The sequence below is a fragment of the Microcaecilia unicolor genome, chromosome 2 (genome assembly GCF_901765095.1).
Source record: "Microcaecilia unicolor chromosome 2, aMicUni1.1, whole genome shotgun sequence".
NCBI classification, from domain to species: Eukaryota; Metazoa; Chordata; class Amphibia; order Gymnophiona; family Siphonopidae; genus Microcaecilia; species Microcaecilia unicolor.
Genome location: NC_044032.1, coordinates 374,024,571 through 374,048,977, shown reverse-complemented (window position 1 = coordinate 374,048,977; position 24,407 = coordinate 374,024,571). Strand labels below are relative to the sequence as shown.

Sequence of the window (24,407 nt, the reverse complement as noted above, 5' to 3'; positions counted from 1 at the left end):
CCCAGTTGGGTCACAAATGACCCCTTGTGGTATTCATGTTGGTGTACGATGAGTTGTGTACATTTTGAAGATCTTGCTTTTTTTGTGACTTTTTGCCAATTATTCTGAGCAATTCCATATTTCATAATTATTCGCTAGATGGCGCCTGTCGCTTGCTTCACCACTGACTCCCACTAGGGTCAAAAGTGACCCAAATTAAATAACACGTAGCATAATATACTCCAGGGAGGAATTCTGTGCATAAAAACTGAATATGATATATGTGGGGGGGGGGGGGGGGGCTCTAGGAAAAGATGGCTAGTGTGTGTGTGTATGTGTGTAGGGCGGGGGCTTGAATAAATACAGATGGAATGGAGTGAGGGGGGCTGGAAAAGGTTGATGCAGTGAGTTTGGGGCCTGGAAAAGATGGATGAGGTATGTGTGTGTGCACTGGGAATAGGGTGGACATCTGTAGGAAGGTGCATGGGAAACTGATGTATGGTGGTGGTGGGGGGGGGGTGGTTATTTGATGCCTAGAGAGAGACGCCAGCCCTTATAATGGGGGATTCTGTATGGAGAAATCACTCACTGCAAAGGAATGTATGCACCAGCTGCATCGAGTGACTAATCGGTATTAAAAATGTTATGTAATCATTTTTTCTAGTGGTATGGACAACGTCTTACATAAGCCCTGTGGACTGGACATGTTTACAATTTTACAGTAATGAATTTTAAATTTACAAATTGTAATTAAGTATTTCAAAGTTTTTTGTAATAAGAGTGCATAATTCAACATTCTTTGGATTCAATTAATACAAATAAACAATGCTCCACTGGGACTCAGCATGGGGCAAATTTCTTGGGCCTATTGAGGTCCAATCTTTTCATTGTAAGTTTTAAAACTATATGGGTGGACAAGTTATATGTTCTGTGATCACAGTGAACTGTAGCTTGTTTTGAATATTGGGCCAAATATTTCTCAAAGGTATGCTGAGGGTCTTTTACTAAAGATTAGCACATGTTATCTGCTGTGGGACCCATTTTATTCCTACGGGCCCCTGCTGCAGATAACATGTACTGATCTTTAGAAAAAGACCCCCTATATTTAGTACTTTAGACCAATTTAGGGATATCCAGCACTAACCCTGAAGCATCACAAAACAGACTGGATGGACGTAACCCTACTTTATCAATATTTAATATGGGTATTATGGAAACCAGACTTGTTTGTGGACCTTCAAAAATTTGACTATTCCTGGACCTGCTGTATGATACCTTTATCCAAAGTTCAACTTGGTCGTTGGAAATAGTTACAATACAATCAAAAGTTATGTATTTCTTCAATCACATTTCTACAAATATTGTAAAAAAAAGTTATGCAATGTGTGCAAACAAGTACATGCTTGAAAAGCAATCAGATTGCAATCTCTATTGTATTTTCTTATTTTTATTTTAGCCCCGAGCGATATGCCATATTCAGTATTGCACCAGCAAATTTAAACAGGATCATCTGGAGTAGAAGGATGAATGTGCTGATCGAATTGTCTTGTGTAAGATGACAAACATCTCCAATTTGTGCACTGAAATGAGATCATTGTGTTTCTGGAGTTCTATGAAATGTTTTGAATTCAGAAGAAATGACATGAGGCTTATGAAGGGCACATTTCTGAACTTAGCAAAACAATATTTGTTTCCAAAGTTTAGACTGAAGCGGATTAACTAGTCTAGTAACAACAAAGTCTTTCCCCCATCCCATTTTCATGTGAATTTTATGTGTCAGGGGTGTGCAGACAATTTAAAAGTAATGGTTAAATGAGATGAATGAAGACATTTTGAATAGTAGCCATACTGGGTCAGATCAATGGTTCATCTAGACTAGTATCCTGTTTCCAACAGTGGCCAAGCCAGGTCACAAGTTCATAACCTTTTAAATGGACCATATCACCCGGGTCTGAAGAAGCCAAATCCTCATTCATACTATTCCAGTGCTGCCCAAACCTGGTCCTGGAGGCACCCCAGCCAGTTAGGTTTTCAGGATATCCACAATGAATATTCATGAGAGAGATTTGCATGCACTGCCTCCACTGCATACAAATCTATATCATGAATATTCATTGTGGATATCCTGAAAACATGACTGGCTTGGGGTACCTCCAGGACCAGGTTTGGGAACCACTGTACTATTCATTTTCAATGCCACTGCCATACTGTATTGTTTCTAGTGCCTTTCTAGCTGTTCCTGCCCAGTATGATCAGCTGCACGGCCCTTCTCTCATTCTACTTGGGTGTTTTGCCCCTACACCCCCCCCCCCCCCAAAAAAAAAAAAAAAAGAATTGGGCTGTTAATGCTACTGTTCACTGTGCTCTTCCCCACTTTTGGTGCTTTAGCCTGCCCACACCACTTGAGCTGCTGCTGCCTGGCATGATCAACTACCTGCCACTATGCCAATATGTTTAATAAGGGATGAATGATGTTAGATTGAAGTGCCGTGAAGCTGCCACTAGAGGTCGCTACAGCCATTTTCAAGAGTAGGCTGTGTCAGACACGAGCAAGTGGGCTTCACTCCTGCCCTTATGCCCCTAAACCAACAGGCTCCAGCAAAAGTAGACCTGGGTGGGGGCCTACGTGGGGTCCTTATATTTTTTCAGGGTGGGGGTAGGGGGTAGGAAGGGGGATCGGAAAGGGGGCCCACAGAACCTAAAGGTTAACCAGGCATCGGTTAATATTTAGACCAATGCCTGGTTAACCTCACCACATAAATTTAGGACAGCCTCTCCTCAACCTTCTAACACACATACAAGTACCCTTCAATTTCCAAGGAGCTCAAGTCACCCTGAAAATGCAAGCCAAACTATTTTATATCAGTTTTAAAAGCATCTCATGGTAGCTGAATACCATTTTCTTTTACAGTTTAACATTGAAACTGGTTTTCTAATTATAAGCGAGCACAAATGGCAAGCCAGCACTGTTCAGTGGGAGAGATGCTGCAACTTTAAAAATACTGCCAACCTAAGAGAGAAAACCACACCTTCCAAATGAAGACAGGAGGCTTGCAAATGTCTAACACCAGATACTACTGCCAGATTAGTTTGTCAAATAAACTACAAATTCCCTCTGCTGTGATTTCCTTTTCCCCACAGCTTTGGAGCTAGTATTGTAGAATGCAAAAAGCCTTCTATAATGAATGTCTAATTGCTAGTGTTAGGTGGGGTCAATTAAGCAGACGTCTTTCCCAAATTAATCTATGCAAATTAAAGTTATACAGTAAGAATACAAGGGAAGTTTTATTTTTTGCCTCGGGAGACTAAATGTAGTTAATTAGGAGTTCTTACCATGATAATCAAGGTCGCCGGTCCTATAAAACTCCAAATAAAGTAGGTGTCAAGTCGAAGCCAACATCTGTAACGAAACACAAGAGAGAGATTGCGTTCAAGGACTACATATAAGTATGCAGCACGAGTTAACAGGTGACAGAGAAGAACTAGAGCTTCAACATATTCCACAGGGAGACAGGAAATATTATACTGCTTGTTCATTTAAATGCTGGATTACATGCCTAGTTTTCACAGCAGTACTGATGGCAGAAGATAAATACCTCTGGAGAAAGCAGAAATAAGCTTAGGCCTAGTTGCTAAGGCCTTTAAAGTTTGCCACAGAAAGCTCAAAAATTCATAGGAGGAGCCATTTAATCTTCTAACTCAGAGCTATCCTTTCCTCTCCGGAGATAATGCTACCTAACCTGTCTGTCAGCTGTCAAGTGGGGTGACATTTTGCTGCTGAGTGGATTTGGGTAAATTTGATGCAAAAGAAAATACATTTTGGACTAGCAGATTAAATTTTCATTACATTGAGCTTCACCTTTGAGATTTCAGGCCAAATAAACACATCTTCTATGGTTGCAGACGATTTTGAATATCACCTAAAATTGAATTATTAATCAACTGATTTGTATATGTTTAATACACTCTGCCCCCTTTCAGTCTTTAGGGCTTCAGAGACCCTAAATATTTTTTATTCATTCATACAGAACAAGATGGAAAGAGAATACAAGTGACTAGTTACAGGATACAAGAATATAAATTTCAAAGAACTTGGATATCACGCTTAAAGACATTTATGTATTGTGATTAAAAAAAATTCGAGAACATTTGTAATGGATAAGAAAATACCATATATACTTGAATATAAACCGAGATCTTGGGACCAAAAAAATGGCCCAAACATGAGGGTCTTGGTTTATATTCGAGTCCTCACCTGATGACCAGCACCTTTGTCCTCCCCTCCCCATCTGATAATGGACACTACTGCCCCCATAACATCCACTGCTCCCCTCCCTTCCCCGAGGTGTCTTGCCATGGTTGGCTCTGCCTCCAGGCCCCTCCAACTGGAAACTCTCACTCGCTCACTCCCTCCATTGTAAAGAGGAAACCTTCCTCTCCCAGACCCACTGTAGGCCCCTCCCTGGGCCTACCTTAGAGCTCTGGTGGACCAGCAATGAACTGAGGCAGGAGTGATCCTCCTACGTTCCTGCCCATGCAGTGTCTATGCTGAAAATGGCTGCTGCAAGTTTCAGCGGCAGTCTCACAAGATTGTCCTAGGAACTCACCGCAGCCATTCTTGGTACAGTTTGGGGGGGGGGGGAAGGGTTGGAGGCAGAGCCTGTGACAGCAGGATACCTCGGGAAAGGGAAGGAATGACAGGATTGCCAGATTCCACGGGGGAGGGAGGAAAGGAAAAAGAGAGAGGATTAGTTGAATATATACCATCAGTTTATATTCAAATTAATATCTCACCACCCCCCCTTTTATTAAGGGGAACATGGGTTTATAGTCAAGAATATATGGTAAATCCTAAAAGTGATTTTGGTTTTCCTTAGAATTAAAACCCAGGAGCTCATAATTACATGTGTATTATTCATGAAAGTAGAATAATTGCATGCACATGCGTAAGTGAGCATAAATGAGTGCAAAAGCCAATATTCTGCCTAAGATCTATTCTGAAAATGCCCACTTAACGTACATAATGAAGGGCATACACTGGGGTAGATAATGGGTGAGATATAAGTGAGGATCCCACTTACACAGGTAGATTAATAGAATATGGCTTTCATAAGTGCAGCACCTATATGTTAAGTACTTCTATACTGGGTTACATTAGTATTCTACAACAAAACATAGGTGGTTTGGTTCTATTATAAAATAGGCACCCAGTTATAGAATTGACTCCTAAATGTGCTTCAACATTAATTTAAAAAGCAGACTACAATTCATTTTCCAGATAGACTGCAGAATCAAAACTTTGGGTGACCTAATGATTCAGGGGGCAAGTGCTAGGGGGATGGGACTCAGGTTCATTGCTTACAAGTGCCATCTAATGATCAGATACTTTAACTGCAGAAGCTCACTACCGTCACTATAATGACCAGAGTAGATCATTTTTGATTGGGGGGAAGGATATAAAATATGATAGGGGTGCTAGCAAATGAAAGTTCATGACAACAGATCCCTAAGCGGCGCATATAAGAGAGCAGGAAGAAAATGTTGAGGCAAAAAAAATATACAGTGGGGGAAATAAGTATTTGATCCCTTGCTGATTTTGTAAGTTTGCCCACTGACAAAGACATGAGCAGCCCATAATTGAAGGGTAGGTTATTGGTAACAGTGAGAGATAGCACATCACAAATTAAATCCGGAAAATCACATTGTGGAAAGTATATGAATTTATTTGCATTCTGCAGAGGGAAATAAGTATTTGATCCCCCACCAACCAGTAAGAGATCTGGCCCCTACAGACCAGGTAGATGCTCCAAATCAACTCGTTACCTGCATGACAGACAGCTGTCGGCAATGGTCACCTGTATGAAAGACACCTGTCCACAGACTCAGTGAATCAGTCAGACTCTAACCTCTACAAAATGGCCAAGAGCAAGGAGCTGTCTAAGGATGTCAGGGACAAGATCATACACCTGCACAAGGCTGGAATGGGCTACAAAACCATCAGTAAGACGCTGGGCGAGAAGGAGACAACTGTTGGTGCCATAGTAAGAAAATGGAAGAAGTACAAAATGACTGTCAATCGACAAAGATCTGGGGCTCCACGCAAAATCTCACCTCGTGGGGTATCCTTGATCATGAGGAAGGTTAGAAATCAGCCTACAACTACAAGGGGGGAACTTGTCAATGATCTCAAGGCAGCTGGGACCACTGTCACCACGAAAACCATTGGTAACACATTACGACATAACGGATTGCAATCCTGCAGTGCCCGCAAGGTCCCCCTGCTCCGGAAGGCACATGTGACGGCCCGTCTGAAGTTTGCCAGTGAACACCTGGATGATGCCGAGAGTGATTGGGAGAAGGTGCTGTGGTCAGATGAGACAAAAATTGAGCTCTTTGGCATGAACTCAACTCGCCGTGTTTGGAGGAAGAGAAATGCTGCCTATGACCCAAAGAACACCGTCCCCACTGTCAAGCATGGAGGTGGAAATGTTATGTTTTGGGGGTGTTTCTCTGCTAAGGGCACAGGACTACTTCACCGCATCAATGGGAGAATGGATGGGGCCATGTACCGTACAATTCTGAGTGACAACCTCCTTCCCTCCGCCAGGGCCTTAAAAATGGGTCGTGGCTGGGTCTTCCAGCACGCCAATGACCCAAAACATACAGCCAAGGCAACAAAGGAGTGGCTCAGGAAGAAGCACATTAGGGTCATGGAGTGGCCTAGCCAGTCACCAGACCTTAATCCCATTGAAAACTTATGGAGGGAGCTGAAGCTGCGAGTTGCCAAGCGACAGCCCAGAACTCTTAATGATTTAGAGATGATCTGCAAAGAGGAGTGGACCAAAATTCCTCCTGACATGTGTACAAACCTCATCATCAACTACAGAAGACGTCTGACCGCTGTGCTTGCCAACAAGGGTTTTGCCACCAAGTATTAGGTCTTGTTTGCCAGAGGGATTAAATACTTATTTCCCTCTGCAGAATGCAAATAAATTCATATACTTTCCACAATGTGATTTTCCGGATTTAATTTGTGATGTGCTATCTCTCACTGTTACCAATAACCTACCCTTCAATTATGGGCTGCTCATGTCTTTGTCAGTGGGCAAACTTACAAAATCAGCAAGGGATCAAATACTTATTTCCCCCACTGTATATATATATTATTATTACTCAACCAAGGAAAGATTTTACTTGAAAATTAATTCACAAAAATGCCTCATCGTTACCTGTTCACAGAACAAAACATCAAACATTTTAAAAAGGAACCCCCCCCCCTCCCTGCCCCTGAATGCTATGTTAAACCAGCAGCAATCAGCATTTTCATCAAAATCTTGCCTCACTTTTGTAGATATTGTACAGAGAACAAAGACAGACGCTAAATAATGAGCAAATGTTTTAGACACTTAAGAAGATAACATTCTTCACTGTTCTTTGTTAAGTGTACTATTGGATAGTTTAAATGCTCATTTAGAAGAATTTTACAGTACTATCACATGACTCTAACTGTTCATAATATAAACAGGAGATTTGTTTTGTATGCTTTGGGAGAAGGTTTCCCACTTCACACATTTCTAATCTTGGCACCTAATGTTCTCAAGATGAATATATCAATTAGGGGCCCTTTTACAAAGGAACACTGAAAAATAGCCTGCGGTAGTGTAGACACGTGTTTTAGGCACATGCAGAATCATTTTTCAGCGCACCTGTAAAAAATGCCTTTTAAAAATTTTTGCTGCAAATGGACATGCGGCAAAATGAAAATTGCCGTGCGTCCATTTTGGGTCTGAGACCTTACCGCCAGCCATTGACCTAGTGGTAAAGTCTCGTGTGGTAACCGGGCGGTAATGACCTATGCGCATCAAATGCCACTTGGCGCGCGTCCAAAAATAAAAATTATTTTTCGGACACGTGTATCGGACGTGCGCCAAAAATGAAATTACCACAAGAGCCACACGGTAGCCTGGCAGTAACTTCATTTTGGCGTGCATTGGGCGCAAGTAGACGCTTATGCAGCTTAGTAAAAGAGCCCCTTAAAGTCTGAACTAGAGAATGAGAAAGGAGCCTTCTACAAGGCTGAATGCTTCAGGCACATCAATGTGTTAAACAAGAGATTGCCTAAGTAATTAAGACATTTCTTCTGTGATACAAAAAAAAGCAATCTCAACTCTCAGCAAGTGACCTCCTTCCCAGATATCATTACATTAGATTGTAAGCTCTTTGAGCAGGGACTGTCTTTCTTTTATGTTTGTGCAGCGCTGCGTATGCCTTGTAGCGCTATAGAAATGCTAAATAGTAGTAGTAGTAGTAGCAGTGTAGTACTAAGCCTGAATTGTGCCCTGTGTGACATGCTCAGAAGAGGACAGGATAGGAAATGGAGAGGGAACAATTTTGGTGCTTCTGCCTCCCTAGCGCCCTCTGCAGTCACACCGCTCATACAGCCCTGCTTCCTGCACACACCATATCACACTGCTTGCAGGGTAATACTAGAATTTATAATATATGTCTAAACTATTACAATTCCACACAAAATGAAGAATGTACTGCATTAATAGTGCAGTTTGCTGGGAACGGATGAAATATACACGGCAGTCATTCTAGAAGGGCTGTTTGGTTTTGAGACATGCATGCACCAGTACTTAAATGTTTACCTTGCATAAATGACAAAGTTCCCATTTTACAAAGTCAGGATATGCATGTCAAAAACCCAAGTGCATGAAAATGGCAAAAGGAGTAGTCTGGTGAGTTTTAGGTGGGACTAGAGCGTGCCTAGAAGATACATGTTTATTCCCCATTTCGGAAAAGGAATAAATATCGATGTCCTACCAGATTAATGTCAGGATTTAAACTTGCTACCAACCAAGTTTAGTTTTTGACAATCTGCTTTGATTAAGCAGCTCTTCGCAGGAGGGATTAGGGAATGTTGTTCCCTTAATCCCCCAGTGGTTTTTGCCCCATCCCTCCACAAAGCCAAAGGGATACCTGTCTCTGTGACAGCACTGGGAATGTACACATTTAGATTTCTAAACTGGCTAAGATAAATGTATATGTGCTAGCACATACAAGTTTATGTGCTGGTTTTCAACTCACTGAAATTTTAGACTTTTTGTTTTCTAAAATGGATGTCTATGCCATATACACTCAGCACATGAAAATGTTCCTGTATTTACAGCAGCCTCTATATCAGCAGACTCTGTTCTGAAGTACTGGTGAAACCTGAAATGTCTTGACCTAGACATTTCAATTTCAGCTTCTACCTCCTTTCTAAAATAGAGATACCCATCTCAAATATTACAGCAGACACCCCCGGTGAGTTTAGTTTTTAATTTACCTGGAGGACTGGAAGAGTAGCCTAGTGATTAGTGCAGCAGACTTTGATCCTAGAGAACTACATGTGATTCCCAATGCAGCTCTCCTTGTGACTCTGGGCAAATCACTTAACCCTCCATTGCCCCAGATACAAAATAAGTACCTGTATATAGTACGTAAAACCACTTTTGATTGCAATCACAGAAAGGCAGTATATCATATCCCATTTGCTTTCCTTTCTTAGGTTTAAAAGAAAAAATTCTCACGTGAAAGTATTTTAAGTTCATCTTGAGGCAGGGGCGTAGCCACGGGTGGGCCTGGGTGGGCCCAGGCCCACCCATTTCCACCCAAGGCCCACCCAAAAATAATGGATCAAAACCGCAACCGCGATCGCCATCGCGATCGCAACCGCAGCTTCACTTGAGTCTTCTTTTCTCTTTCCCCTCCCTCACCCCTGCCGTAAGCAATAGCATCCGGTTTAAATTAAGGGCGGGGCCAGCAGTGATTCGCTGAGCACTCCAGAGCCTTCCCTCTGCCACGATCTGCCCTCTGGGAAACAGGAAGTTGCACTGAAGAGAGCTGATCGTGGCAGGGAAGGCTCTGGAGCAGGTCTCTTCATCTGTGATCAGTGATAGTGAGGGAGGAAAACGGAGTGAGTGGCTGTACCTGTAGGGTGGGAGAAGGACAGGCTGGGAGACAGTGGCTTCACCTGCGTGGGGGTGGGAGGTGGGGGGGGCTTGAGGCATAGGGAAGGGATTGGAGAGAGGTTCTGGACCTTCAAAAGGGGGGGGGGGATTGGCTGGAGAAAAGGGAGAGAGGTTTGGGACCTGCAAGGGGAGAGGTTGCTGCTTGGAGGGTAGGGAGAGAGTTTTGGATCTGCAAAGTGGGGTGGTGGCTAGCTGGAAGGAAGGGAAGTTCTGGCCCTGCAATGGAGGGTGGCTGGCTGGCTGGAGGCAAGGGAGAGAGATGCTGGACCTGAAAGGGGGGGAGGAAGATGGAGGGAAGGATGAGAGGTGCTGGACCTGCAAGGGAGAGAGGCTGGGGGCTGGAGGAAAGGAAGAGAGTTGTTAGACCTGCAAGGGGGGCAGGCTGGAAGGAAGGGAGAGAGGTGCTGGACCTGTGGGGAGGGGGCTAGAGGCTGGAGGGAAGGCCTGCAGGGGAGGCTTGAGGGAAGGGAGAGAGGTGCTGTACCAGGAGGAGAGATTAGAGGGAAGGGAGAGAGATGGCAGATCAAGGGGATGAAGGAAGAGGGAGACAAATTGTTTAACCCACAGTGGGAGAAAGAGCCAAAAGCTGGAAAAGAGAAGCAGAGTAGCTGGATAGGTGGGATCGGAGAGCAGAGAGAGACATTGGTGTGAGTGAGGAAGAAAGGGGAGATACAGAAACAGACGTGAGATGCTGTATTGGAATAACATATGAACACAGAGGGGTAATGCCTGACAGAGAGGGGGGAATGTGAGAATAGAGAGGCTATGCTGGACACTTGGAGGGAGGGGTATATGGTCACAGGGGAGATACTAGACATAGGGGACAATAGGAACTCAAAAGGGAGATACTGGGCATGTGAGGGCATAGGGACACAAGGGGTGATGCTGGACACAGGGGTAGGGGATAGAAGGGTGGTGATGGATGCAGGAATTTGAATATACTGGAGATACTGGACAAGGAACTATAGGGACACAGAGATGGGAGATGGATGGTGGACATGGAGAGAGAAGAAATGACAAATAGACAGGAGACCCTGGTAAGTGAATTAAGACAGAAGAAAGCAGAAACCAGAGACTAGAACCAAGCTGATTTGAAAAATAAAATAACCAGACATCAAAAGGTAGAAAAAAAATCATTGTTTTTCAATTTTGTGATTAAAATGTGTCACATTTGGAATGTACATCTTGCCAGAGCTGGTGTTAGACATGTCTGGAGCCCAGGCCATAAATTTGGGAGGGAACCCCAAAGCCCATCACCAGACTGCACTGCCTTCAGCTTCCATCATGCTTTGCACAGGAGGAAATGCATTTCTTTCTGTATCTCTGGTATTGTATTACATGCAAGTTTTGGCTTTTTGGGGTTTTGGTTATATTTATGTTTATACATTTTAGTCAATTATTCTATATTTGGCATTTTTATTCCGTGTGTGTGATCGAGGTATTCTGTTAGCATGAATTTTCTATGTAGCCTTCTGTAGTAAGTTTGGTTTGTTTAGTTTTCCCAATAGATATATTGATATTTTACGGCCCCACTGTAGTATGTAGGGCAATGCCTTTTTCATAGATAGGATCCTTCTTTTGGAAGTTAGTGCTGGCATTGTAGATTTGCATTAGGTTATGAGTGACATTTTGTTTTAAAGATTGTTTAATTTACTATATGGCGGCTGTTGAGATTACGGTGAGTTTTGTGGGGAAATGTCCTAACTCTGCTCTGTACCCATTGGGGGAGGGACAGGGGGTTCTGTGGATGCAGAATTTATTTGCCTTTAATACTAGACTATACTTTCTGGGATCATTTCTATAGCGTGTAACTGGAAAGATATGTTGAAAAGTGTTTGGTCTTGCTATACAGGCTAAGTATGTGTGTTAGGGACCCGAGGCTCAATGGAGGCGGAAGAGTGCAATCTCTTGTACTTCCCCCTGAAGCCTGCACTGCTACCCTTATTGAAGTTATTGGGAGTGGAGTAGAGCTGGAGCATGGGGTGGGGTATCAGGTGACAAGTTTTTCAATTTCAAAAAAGTTGGCAACCCTGGTGCCCACCCATCTGACTTGTTGGCCCACCCAAAAATTGCTTTCTGGCTACGCCACTGTCTTGAGGCAGGTAGATTGCTGCCTCAGACATTGAAAAAAAACCCTCATACATTTCCCCATCATCACCAAGAAGACTATCAAAAAGCTTGCAAGCCAATCTGATAAACTCGCAGATTAATTACATGTGTAATGTCACACAAGCCTTCTAAAATGACCTCATTGATCTATCTGAGTAGGCAAAGCTCCTTTTGTTTTGACTTAAATCAAGCTATGATAAATAAAATAAAAGTGATATTTCATTACATTGTAGATGGGTGTTGTTGAAACTTACACATAACTCTCGTTTAAACAGTGGATAATTTTATAACAGTTGCCTAGGTGGGGACGCCAAGTAGATGCCTATTTTAGGTTATTTCATAAATATACATAGGTGAACATAAGAGTAGTCATACTGGGTCAGACTGATGGTCCATCCAGTCCAGCATCCTGCTTCCAACAGTGGCCAATCCAAGTACCTGGAAAAATAGTAGCAAGATTCCATGTTATCAGATATGAGAGTTTCGAGTTTATTTCCATTTGATATACTGCATGATTGAGCACCTTCTGAGTGGTTTACAAAATAAGCTTAGCCAGAAAAGAATTACAAAATCAACAGGAAAGAAAAGAAAACAAAATGAACAATAAAAAGCAAGAAAATAGAAGCATAACCACTGTGAAGAGGCAGGGAACTACAAGGTCCAGAATGCACTGCAGCGGCAAGGGAATAAGAGTCAGGGGGAGGACTCTAGGCAGGAGAGTGAGAATCCCGCAGTTGATTGGGAAATTGAACCAGGTGTGAGAGGGTTGCAGGCAGATTTATTAAGAGAGTGGTGGAAAGCTGTAGGGGGTAGATGGAAACACTGGGGAAGCTCTCTCTGGAAAAGGTGACAGCTGGAGAAGGAAAGTAAATGCTTTTGCTTGACTGTTTGACTTTGAGGAACTGTCTTAAGTTGGAGAAGGGTTTAAGTAGCAGGCTCTGAGTAAAGTGCCTTTTTGCTATGTTTGACTTGAAGAAATGTTTATGTTAAAGAAGAAGAAATGTTGATGTTAAAGAAGAAATAAGCCATGTTAAATGGCCATTAATAAAACCCTTAATTACAAGAAGCCTACTGTTGATGAGTGTTTTGGGAAGGGAGAAGAGGAGGCAGAAAGCTCCCCAGTGTTGAGACAGAATCCTGTGAATTACTGAGAAGGCTAGAGCCCAGCAGTGACTTGTGAGTGTGAGTGAGTGTGTGTGTGTGTGTGTGTGCATGCGCTAAGAAGGGTCAGCCCCGGCCAGAGTCTGCAAGGGTGACCAGCTCACACCACACATCAAGTAAACTACACACATATAGACATACAGCCCGGTGGAGGCCCAACCATCCCCCTACAATCCCTCTCAGTCTGGGAAGTCTGTTCTAGGAAGTCTTTAAGCCTTCTTTTAATTTATCTAAAGACTTCTCCAGATGAAGAGATAATGGAAGTTGATTCCAAAGTTGGGGGTCCTACAACACTAAAGAACTGTTTGTGGAGACACAACAAACGCACGGATGCATGCAAAGGCACTATCAGTAGATTAGACTGTGATGATCTTAACAGATGGACAAGCTCATAGCGGTTTAGATATTGTGCAAGATATGTTGGTATAGCAGTAGCTTGAACCTTAAAAATCAGTAGAAGTATCTTATAAACCAGTTGAGATAGTACTGGGAGCCAATGTTCTGATCAATAGGCAGGAGCACATTTCAAATATATTAGTGAGCAGATAAAGCACCAAATTTTGAACAAAACAAAGACGCTGAAGTTCTAATATATTTGACCCAATCAGTAATGCATTAGAATAGTCTCATCTAGATATAATCAGAGAATGTATAATGACCTGCAAAGCAGCTGTTGTCAAACAGCGACAAATTGGGTAAATTAAGCACAGTTTGTAAAAGCAGGATTTTATCACTGAACTAAAGTGGTCATGAAAAGAAAATGAAGATAAAAATTACCCCCAGTACCATAGTAGATTGCACAATGGGAAGAGTAGCTCCTGATATAGAAAGTGGTATTAAAGGGGACAATTGTCAAGGACAATCAAACATTAAAAGTCTAGCTTTTTCAAGATTGACTTAAGTCGATGAAAATAGAGCCAATTTGCTATGCTAGAAAGCTTATTATTTAGTGATTGCACTTCTGCCAATTAATTATGAGAGTAACACCAGTATTTGAACATCATCCGCATAAGTACATGAAATAAGACCCAGGGACTCTATATGATCGAGAAAAGCATCAAGCATATATTAAAAAGTGAGGGGCCAAGACTAATCTATGAGGCACCCACATGGTACCGTATGAGACATTGATTCCCTACCCTGCCATCGAACAATAAAAGACCTACTGCATAGATAGGAGGCGAACCATGCAAGAGCAGACTGAGCAAGACCCAACAATGCAAGATGATGAAGAAGCAGGTCATGATCAATAAGATCAAATGCCACTGCTGGATCTAGATAAGTACTGCAATCTTATGTTGTGCCCTGGCAGCTAATATGGCAAAGAAGACCCTAACAGTGCAGTCTCAGTGCTATGTGAACAATGAAATCCTGTCTGATGGGGATGCAGACGTTGATGGAATTATATAATCCATTAGTTGATGATGAACCATCTTTTTCACTAATTTAGAAATAAATGGCAATTGTGAAATCAGACTAAAATTGGTCAAAATTGATGAACCCAAACTCGGGTCCTTAAATCTTTGGTAACACAGAAAGGATGCTGATAATAGTAGGTGAAAAAGGAAGAAAAGTAGTAGAATAAGCCTTCATCAAACCAGAAGGAAGAGGATCAAAGGATACAGTAGTACAATGCAAACTATTTATTGTAGTCAATAGTAAAACATTTGTAGGAGGAACAAAAGACCCCAAAACATTATCAGAAGGGCCAAAGACTGCCGAAGCCATTGTTGACAGAAATGCAAGGCAAAGGGACTCAGTCTTATCAGTAAAATGATCAGTCAGATCTTCAGCTCTTACAGAGGAATTAGAGAGTTTAGCTATTGAATTGTCAGTAGTAAATGAATATAAGATGTCATATATTTTACCCGTATGAGGCACCTGAAGAATTTGATCAGAATAATAATTGCACTTTGCTGTGTCAACTGTAGTCTTATAATGTAAGAGCCTTATATCTAGTTAATGCTGCAGCTGTACATGACCACCTCCACGAGCGCTCAAACTGTTTCAGCTGGCATTTAATAAGAAGAAGGTGAGTAAACCAACATTCATGTTTCCAGGTAGAAACTGGAAACACCCGGGATCACACCAGCACTAAAGAATCATTGACCCTGAGCAACTCATTTCCCCATGTAGTTGCCTGCATTTCAATCGGCATCTGCGGAAATAGTGTAGGATCCATCGAAAACTGGACAGCAAACCTACTCACCGTAAGATTCCTACAATCCTGGTACTGAGAAGATTTATAAGAGACTGCAGAAAGTGAGGAAGAAGAAAGAAAAAATCTGAAATTGTAGAAGATAATGATCAGTCCAAGGAAGAGGTAGCGGAGACACAGTAGAAACCTTGAGGTTAGATGATAGTGAAAAAGTAATGCAACCAGCATATGGCCCACATTATGAGTAGAAGACAGTGTCACCACACCCCCCGGCAATGAACTCCAGAGCTCAACCACTCAACAAGTGAAAAATATTTTGCCCCAAACTGAAAGGATTGGCAACTCAGGGGAGTGGTCAAGATAGCAGCACATACCTGGTGAGCTGAGAACACTCTTCTCTGCTGCCCTTCAAGGTTTTCCTCCTTCAATTTTCCTTTGACAGTATGCCCCATACCAAGAGGAAGGGGGTAGTTAAACTGATTCCCTCACCGGTTTGTATCTCATCCCTGGTGCAACAGAGAATGGAGTGCTATGTCACCGGGCCTGCAGTGGAAAGAGCCAGGGTTGAAGGCCCTGCTTTGGGGCACAGTGAAGGAGGGCCTTCCTCACTGGGGCATGATGTTATACTATCTTCCTCAAAATCCAGTCGAACACCATGTCCAGTGGCATCAGTGCCATTGCCAGCTGAATTGTTGTTGCCAGAGATACTGGCACAAGAAGTTTTATGTGAGGGTGGCAAGCCATTGGAGAGCCACCGAGTGGTTGAGAGTGTTGGAGGACTTGCTTGTACTGTGGTATCTTAAATTCTATATAGAAAGCTCTTTGGGACTTAACTACTACCGTGAAGAAGACATCAAAGGAGGTAACTACACTGGTGTATAAAATGAATGGTTTGACTAAAGTGGTAGATGGTATTAAAAGTGACTTCTCCAGTCAGTTCCAGCAGATTCAGGGTGATATTAAATCTCTCCAAGAATTTTAAAATGCTATTCTCATGGATAAGATGCTTATATGCAGAAAAATTGAGCAAATGGAGAACTATAATAGAAGGCTGAACCATTGGGTGTTAAACATTCCTAGAAGCCCTGGGATTTGATCTGCCAGTTTGTTTAAGACATACCTAATTGAAGTTTTATGTTTAAATCATTTTTATTAACAAATATATAACATAAACGTCTCTTAAAACATTTCTCTTATCATACAAATGCAATAAACACTTGTTAACTGCGCAGTTTTTAACATTCTCTTTTTCCGCCCTTCCCCCCCCCCCCCCCCCCCCAGCTACCAGGTTCATACTAATGTCCAGAACAGGCTATTTTGTCCAAGATCCATAGTTTTCCAACTGCCCAAGTCTGGTTCGCAGTCGTTGGTGGATCCGCCGCTGGGCGCTTGGATGTAAAGTATATAAAAATCTTCTCCAGACTTTCCTAAAGGAACTGATGTCTTGTGCTGTAGCCTCCATCATCCCACAAAGTTCAGTGTGCAAGAGTTCTATCATCTTAGATCGCCACAAATCTTTGGATGGGGGTTTTTCCTCTCTCCACAAAAGTAATATTACTTTCTTCCCGATCGTTGAGGCTCTCTGCAGAAACCCTATTAATCCCGCTGGGGCAGGTCTTTTGATATTGAAAATGTCAAACAAAATCAGAGGATCAGCCAACATCTGTCTGCTCCAGCACCGTGTAATTTCCACAAAGATTAAGGTCCAAAATTGGCGAATGTGGGGACAAGCCCAAAACATATGACCCAGCGAGGCTTGGGCAGCGCCACATTTCAAACACTCACCAGTGCCAAATCCAGCTTTCTTTGCACGGGCCGGTGCTATATAAAATCGCACCGCAAATTTGTATTGTTGTTCCCAGTCTCGGATAAAGGTTGATCTTTGTAGTATTGAGTTAAGGTATCCCTGTAGCGCGTCCGCCGTAACCTCTCCTCCAATGTCTTTCTGCCGGCTACTAGCTAGTCCACAATAGTCTATATCTTCTGTGGAGTCAAGTAGATATCTGTGGTGATAACGTAAAGGCACCACATTTTGTGACCCCAATGTTAGTGCCGTGGCCAGGACCTCCTGCACATCCTCACTGAGATTTACTGCCCCCAGGGATGCTGTGTAGTGTCGTACCTGCAAATAGGCGAAATAATCAGTCTGTGGCCACCTGTATTCTTGTTGCAGCTCCTCAAACGGCTTTATCTGTCCGTCTTCATTTAAGAGTTGATAAAGATAGTGTATCTCCTGTTGCCTCCACCTTACAAAGGTCTTCTGCAAAGTTCCCGCTGGAAAATCCGGGTTCAGGTTTAAGGACAGAAATGGAGTGGCCTTCGCTGAGAATCCGTGCCTACGGCACAGCCACCGCCACATTGCCCTCAATGAGTTAACAAACAGATTCCTTCGTGGACGACTGCCGGATCCTGTTCCGGTCGTATGTAATAGCCAGCTAAGATGTATGTTGGGATGCATGGAGGCCTCTAACCGTACATTTGTGAACTGCTGGCTGCCCACTAGCCAGTCTCTTGCGTGGCGCATGGCACATGCTACAGTAAGATATCTTATATTAAGCAGTCCCATTCCCCCATGTGTTTTTTGGCTTATACATGATGTTTAAAGCAAGCCTGGGACGCCTATTTTTCCAAAAGAATTGCCTTAGCACAGCCTGCAATTTCCTCTCTTCCCGTCCTACCAGGTATAATGGCAACATTTGAAATTTATAAAGCCATTTGGGCACCACCACCATATTATACAATGCTATTCGCCCCGCAAGAGACAGGGGGCAAGACCCCCACAATCCCAGTAACTGCGCAGTTTCTGCCAACAGGGGGGCCACATTTTATCATATATCGTGTCCAGCTGAATGGGTATTATAACTCCCAGGTATTTTTATTTGCCCTGCGACCCACTGAAATGGAAATGATCCCTTCCACTGCGTTTTTGTGGACTCTGATATTGGGAGTGCCAGAGACTTGCTATAATTTAATCTAAATCCCGATAGTACCCCGTAGCTCTGCAGTTCCATCATCAGGTGGCTTACTGATACTTGTGGCTTATCCACTACCAGTAACAAATCATCTGCATATGCTAAGATTTTCAAAATCTCATTTCCCACCTCAATTCCCACTATATCCGGATGTTCTCTTATTACATTTATCATGGGTTCCAGGGTGATCACAAACAGTAAGGGGGATACGGGCAACCCTGTCTCGTGCCTCTTTCTATCTTAAATCCTTGTGTTTTCACCCCATTACCAACAAGCATGCCTTCGGGTCCACATAAAGCATCTGCACTGCGTGAAAATACCATCCCTGCAGGCCCATCCAGTTTAATGTCTCCCACATAAAAGGCCAAAGCACCCTGTCGAAGGCGCGTTCCGCATCTAAGCTTATTACCAAACTCGAGGGTGCCCTGGCAGGGGCTTCTATTAAGGCCGCAACCAACCGACGCACATTCATCACAGCTTGCCGCCCACGGACAAATCCTACCTGTTCAGCTCCCACAATAAATGGCAATACCGGCGCCAAACGCTCCGCCAGGACCCGCGACAATATCTTAACATCTACATTAATCAGTGATATGGGCCTGTACGAGGCTGGATCCAATAAGTCTCGTCCCGGCTTTGGTATTAAGCTAATCATGGCCTCATTTGCATATTTAGGGAATCTGCCGTCCTCCGTGGCCTCTTCATAGAGATTAACTAGGGGCCCCACTATTTGAGCTCTTAAGAGTTTATAAAATTCACTGGAAAAGCCGTCCGGACCGGGCGCCGAGTGCAGTTTTAATTTCTGGATCGCTACCCCCACCTCTTTAGCTGTTAAAGGTAAATCTAGTTCTTTTATCTGTGCATCAGTAAGTCTTGGCATGTTGGATCTTAGCAAGTACTCCCGAATTTTCTCTTTAAAATCCCCCTCGGGCTCCCCTTTATATAACTCTTCAAAATGCTTCCTAAATATTTCCGCAATATCTGCTGGGTGGGTGGCAATCTCCCCCGCTCTCCCACGGAGCAGTGTTATAAAATGCGGCTTACGGGCTCCTTTTACCAAGCGCGCCAACATCCCCCCAGGTCTGTCTCCAAACCTCTTTAGAGCATATTTCCGCATCACCATGGATCTCATGGTTCGTTCATGGAGTAAGCTGTTTAACTCTGTCCTTGCGTTTATAAGATTTTCAAAAGACACCTGCATGGGGTCCCTGGTGTACCGCCTCCTCATCATCCTAACCCGCCGTTCTAATTCTATAATTTTCTGCGCTATTTTCCGGTTCCTAAGACTGGTGTATGCTATCAAGTCTCCCCTGATCACCACCTTTGCGGTCGACCAGAACAGGCCAGGATTATCTGCATGCTGTTTGTTATTAACTGCAAAGTCCTCCCATTTGCCTATTAGGAAAGATTTGAACTCGGGTGAAGAGAATAAGTAGGCCGGGAAGCGCCACCCCCTGGGTTCTTGGTAGTACGGCTGCATCTCCAGGACCACCCATATTAACGCATGATCGGATACCCCTTCTGTGCCTATCTCCGCTTTGAAAGTCTGGGGGAGCAAGTCCTGCGTCATCAAGATATAATCTATTCGTGACTGGGTTCGGTGGGCCCGCGACGTGTGCGTGTAATCACGCTCTTCCTCATGCAAAAGCCTCCACGGGTCCACCAAACCCAGCGAATCACAGAACTCCGCCAGCAATGTGACCTCATCAGTTCCTCTCAAGCCTCTAGGGTTTGACTTATCCAGCTGGATGTCCAGTACCTGATTCCTGTCACCCGCAATTATTAATGGGTCCCTCCCATGTCTCTGGCATTCCGCCATCAATTGGGCATAAAATTTTTTCCCACCTGTTTGTGGTGCATACACTGCCACCAGCGTACGCAGCTGTCCTTGCAGGTTCAGGCTAATTCCCACATAGTGGCCCTCGGTGTCTGCGAACAACATTTTAGCTTTGGCCGCCAAGCTTTTGTGCAGCAAGATTACTACTCCTCCCCTTCTGCCGCTAGATGGAGACCCAAAAATTTCTCCCACCCAGTGCCGTTTAAGTTTATCCTGCTCCTCCTGTGGCAAGCGCGTTTCCTGGATACAGGCTATATCCACCCCCTGTCTCTTTAAGGTATCTAGTATCTTTGCTCTTTTTATCGGGGACGTGATCCCTCCCACGTTCCAGGAGGCTATTCGTATCCCCGTATTGGTCCCTTTAACCATATTCATCGTCTGTAGCCTTCCTTTCAGCTAAATCTGTTCTAACATCCCTCAGGGAGCCCAGCCTCCCCCCTCGGGCTTCTATTACCACCTGGTGTCTTCTCATATTGTATCGAGCAGCATGGTCTCTTTTTCTATAGCTCTGCCTTCTAATTTCCCTCAAATCCTGGGGCTCTAACTTCCCTCTACCCCTTCCCCCCCCCCCAGCTACTCCCTTCCCCCCTCCCTTCTACCCTCCCTTCTTCCTTGCCCTGTGGCTCCCCTGGTGCCCCGCCCATCACAAAAGGATAGGCTCTAGGGGTTTTCAGTGCTTCCAGGCCCCCGCTCTTACAAGTAACAGTTTCCCTTGCAATTTCACATTGAACATGTTAACAACATCTTACCATAAGCTTTTTAAACCAACAGTTCTGCTCTTTTATAAAGATATCAGACGCCTCCTTCTTCTTGCTCAATATTCTGTCTGTTCTCCTTTATTTCTTGTACACATTGTTGTGCTGTAGAAACATTTTCAAACTGCTTCCATGCTCCATCCATTTTAATCTTCAGCAGTGCCGGGTACAATAGCATGAATGGAACATGGTGGTCATGGAGTTGCTGACATATAGGTGTAAATTTTTTCCTCTTCTCCTGCAATGCGGCTGAGCAGTCTTGGAATATTCTGATCTGATGTCCATCGTAGCGTACTTCATTTCGTTTTAATCTGTATCCTCGCAGAATTTCTGTTTTGTGCACGTAATTATGCACCTTAATAATTACTGTGCGGGGTGTCCGTCTTCCATCTTGAAATCGTCCTATTCGGTGCGCTCTCTCTAGACAAACTTTCCCCGCATGATCCGATAGCGCGAATTCAGCTGCCAGCCAAGTTTCCAACACAGAGGCAAGCACCCGATCGCTGACAGATTAGGGCAGTCCCACCAACCTAAGATTGCCACGCCGCGATCTGTTTTCGATATCATCTAGCTTTGCCGTTAGCGCCTCTACTTTAGCTTCGAGCACGCTTACTTGCCGCGTGGCGGAGCCGATCTCATCTTCCGCTGCAGATACTCTTGCCTCTAGTTCAGTTGTTCTTCTGACTGTATCTGTGAGCAGCGCTTCAAATTCCGTGCTCCGTTCGCTTAGTTTTTCGAACTTCGGCGCCAGCGCTGCTCCGACCGCCTCCGTTAGCTGCCTTAGTTGTTTTTTCTGTGAACTGCACGCTGCCATTTTGCGCCGGGCCTTCTCCCACAGCGCTCACCGCCTTCGCTTTTTCTTTTTCTTTTTTAGCGCTTCTGCTAGCCATATTTGTAGCTGGCGTGCCCAGATATTTTTCCATGTAATCTTCTCTTTCAGGTAAGGTGGTTTTAAATCGTCTTCTTGCAAGTTTACGGGTTAATAATTGCTTTGAATGAGCAGGGGCCTCAGAGAGCACAGAATCACGTCCTCTCCGTTCAGAGCATCACGTGACCCCCCCTAATTGAAGTTTTAAAGTTTTCCTCTGACTTAATTCCTCTTTTGAATAAGGTATTTTATATAAATGTTTCCTCGAAGAATCCCCAGGGAGAGATATCATCTGAGCATGTTCAAGATAGACAGTTGGATTTAAATAATATTTCAGCTATATTGGAGGAATCCATAACTGAGTTGACTCAGATGTATACTTTGGTTGCCTCTTTGTTTTGAGCAGGATTTGAATAATGTAATGAAGCTTTAATTTCATAATTCACAAGCTCTTTTCTAAATGTGGATTTATCCTGATGTCACTAAAGGCCTTTTTAGCCTTAAGACAAGAAACAGTTAATCTTGGAGCAACTTTTAGATTGGTTTATCCTTGTAAATATCTGGTATGATTTGGGAGGGGGGTGGGGTGTCAAAATATGTTTTATTTTTTCTTGAACAGTTAAATCTTTCCTGGAACTTAAAAAAGATTACTTGAAATTGTTCAACACTGGTTAGTAATTGTAAAATCCCTGCAGAATTACTGTGTTAGGGGTTTTTTTTTTTAAATTTTCTTTTTAGGATATCCTTATACTCCTTTTTGTAGTACTCCCTTCTCTTTTTTGTGGTTTAAATTAGAATGGAAAGATGGTTTCTTTGTAACTTTAAATACTTATGGTTTGTTTATTTATTTATTGCATCTATATCCCACATTATCCCAAGAAATTAGAGTTGAATGGTTGCATTTTTTTCTGTTTTGCTGTAACAATTGGATACTTGTGATGTGTTTGTTTAAAAAAATTGCATAAATAAAATATAAAATACAAAATTATTTTCCCCCAATTGCCCTAAAACTATTATCAAGCAGCCTCACTGAGCATCCCCCAGTCTTTGCAACCCCTTGAAAGAATAAAATATCAACTCATGCTCATCAGTTCCATACCACTTAGGACCCTGCAGACCTCTATCAAATCCTCCCCCAGCCATCTCCATTCCAAGCTGAAGAGCCATAACCCATTAAGCCCTTCCCCATATGAGAGGAGTTCCACCCCTGTAATCACCTTGGTTGTCCCTCCCTGAACCCCTTCCAATTTCACTATATCCTTCTCAAGACATGGCGAGAAGACTCCAGTGCACTGTCAACAATGACACTCCGATCCTTCCCACCCTCGGATGCCCACTTCCCACTTCTAAGGTAAAATCTGGCATCAGGTAACCATGGCCCGGATCACTCTTCCCAACGTGCACCACCCACACACCCGTCCACACCAAATCCCATCTGCCACCTGGATGACCAGTCCTCCAAGGTCCTCCCACAATCCCTCACAGTCTACGTGCACTTCAACTACTTTGCATAGTTTTTTTGTCACCTGCAAACTTAAGTATCTCACCTGTTGCTCCCACCTCCAGACCATCTATAAATATGTCAAACAGCACCGGTACCAATACAAATGAAGCAGGATCTCCTGAGCGTCGATATTTGGGTGCTACCCTTCGGGCACTCAAACCCCTGGGCTCCCAAATGATGGTGTCCAGCTCAATTCACTCCCTTCCTGCAGTAGTGGAACTCAGGGCCATTGGGCACCCAAACGCTGCTCTTAGGTGCTCATGCTATAGAAAAGTACTATAGAAGCCCAAGTCATGTCTACTAGTATACTTATAATGTGAAAGGCTACAGTTTTCCTCCTCTCCATTTGGACCTAAATACCTTTATAAAATACCAGGACAAAGCCTGCCAAAATTATAGCTATAGTATGGCTGCACACATTTATACCGACTCAGAAGCAGGTTGCACAGGAGTAGCTATGGGGGGGGGCATGGGGGCCTGGGCCCCCAAATTGGCTCTGGGGCCCTGGTTTGGCTGGCAGGTGTCCCCAACCCACAATGGCTGAAGCGTTTGTCCCGTGTGGTCTCGCCGCATTGCCTACCCTGCTCTTCTCAGTTGCGCCGTTAACACTCATTTTAGTGAAACTGAGCATGCGCGACACTTCGCAAATGTTCAGTTTCATTAAAACAAACGTGCAAGGCGCGACTGAGAACAGAGCAAGGCAAGCAATGCGAGACCAGCACGGTACAAACACTTCATCTGGTGGGGGGTTGGGGAACCTCTCCCAGCCAAGGTACCATCATGCGGTGGTGGCGGCAGCAGAGATGCGGGCTAAAGTGTGCTCCCCCAATTAGCAGTGATATAGCTGTGATTGAAGGTGGGCTCCGTAACAGTGCTTCTCAAAGTAGGCGGGGGCGTGTTCCCATTAGAGCGCCAAGCTAGACTCCTGAGGCAGGCCTGTGGCCGAAACACAGTTTCTGTGTCGAGTCATTGAATAAAGTGGTATTCTGAATTTTGTTTTATCTCCCGTTTCCTTGGAGTCATTGGTCCACTTCCCACTCTCTTTGCA

General features: G+C 43.7%; 1 protein-coding gene across 1 annotated transcript in view; it reads right to left on the bottom strand.

The window, feature by feature from the left end:
* Nucleotides 1-24,407, bottom strand: part of ADGRL3 (adhesion G protein-coupled receptor L3) — a 1,077,673-nt gene that overhangs the window by 140,605 nt on the left and 912,661 nt on the right. The window contains 1 exon segment of the mRNA XM_030194565.1: nt 3,313-3,379. Within this exon segment, the coding sequence (XP_030050425.1) occupies nt 3,313-3,379 (67 nt within the window).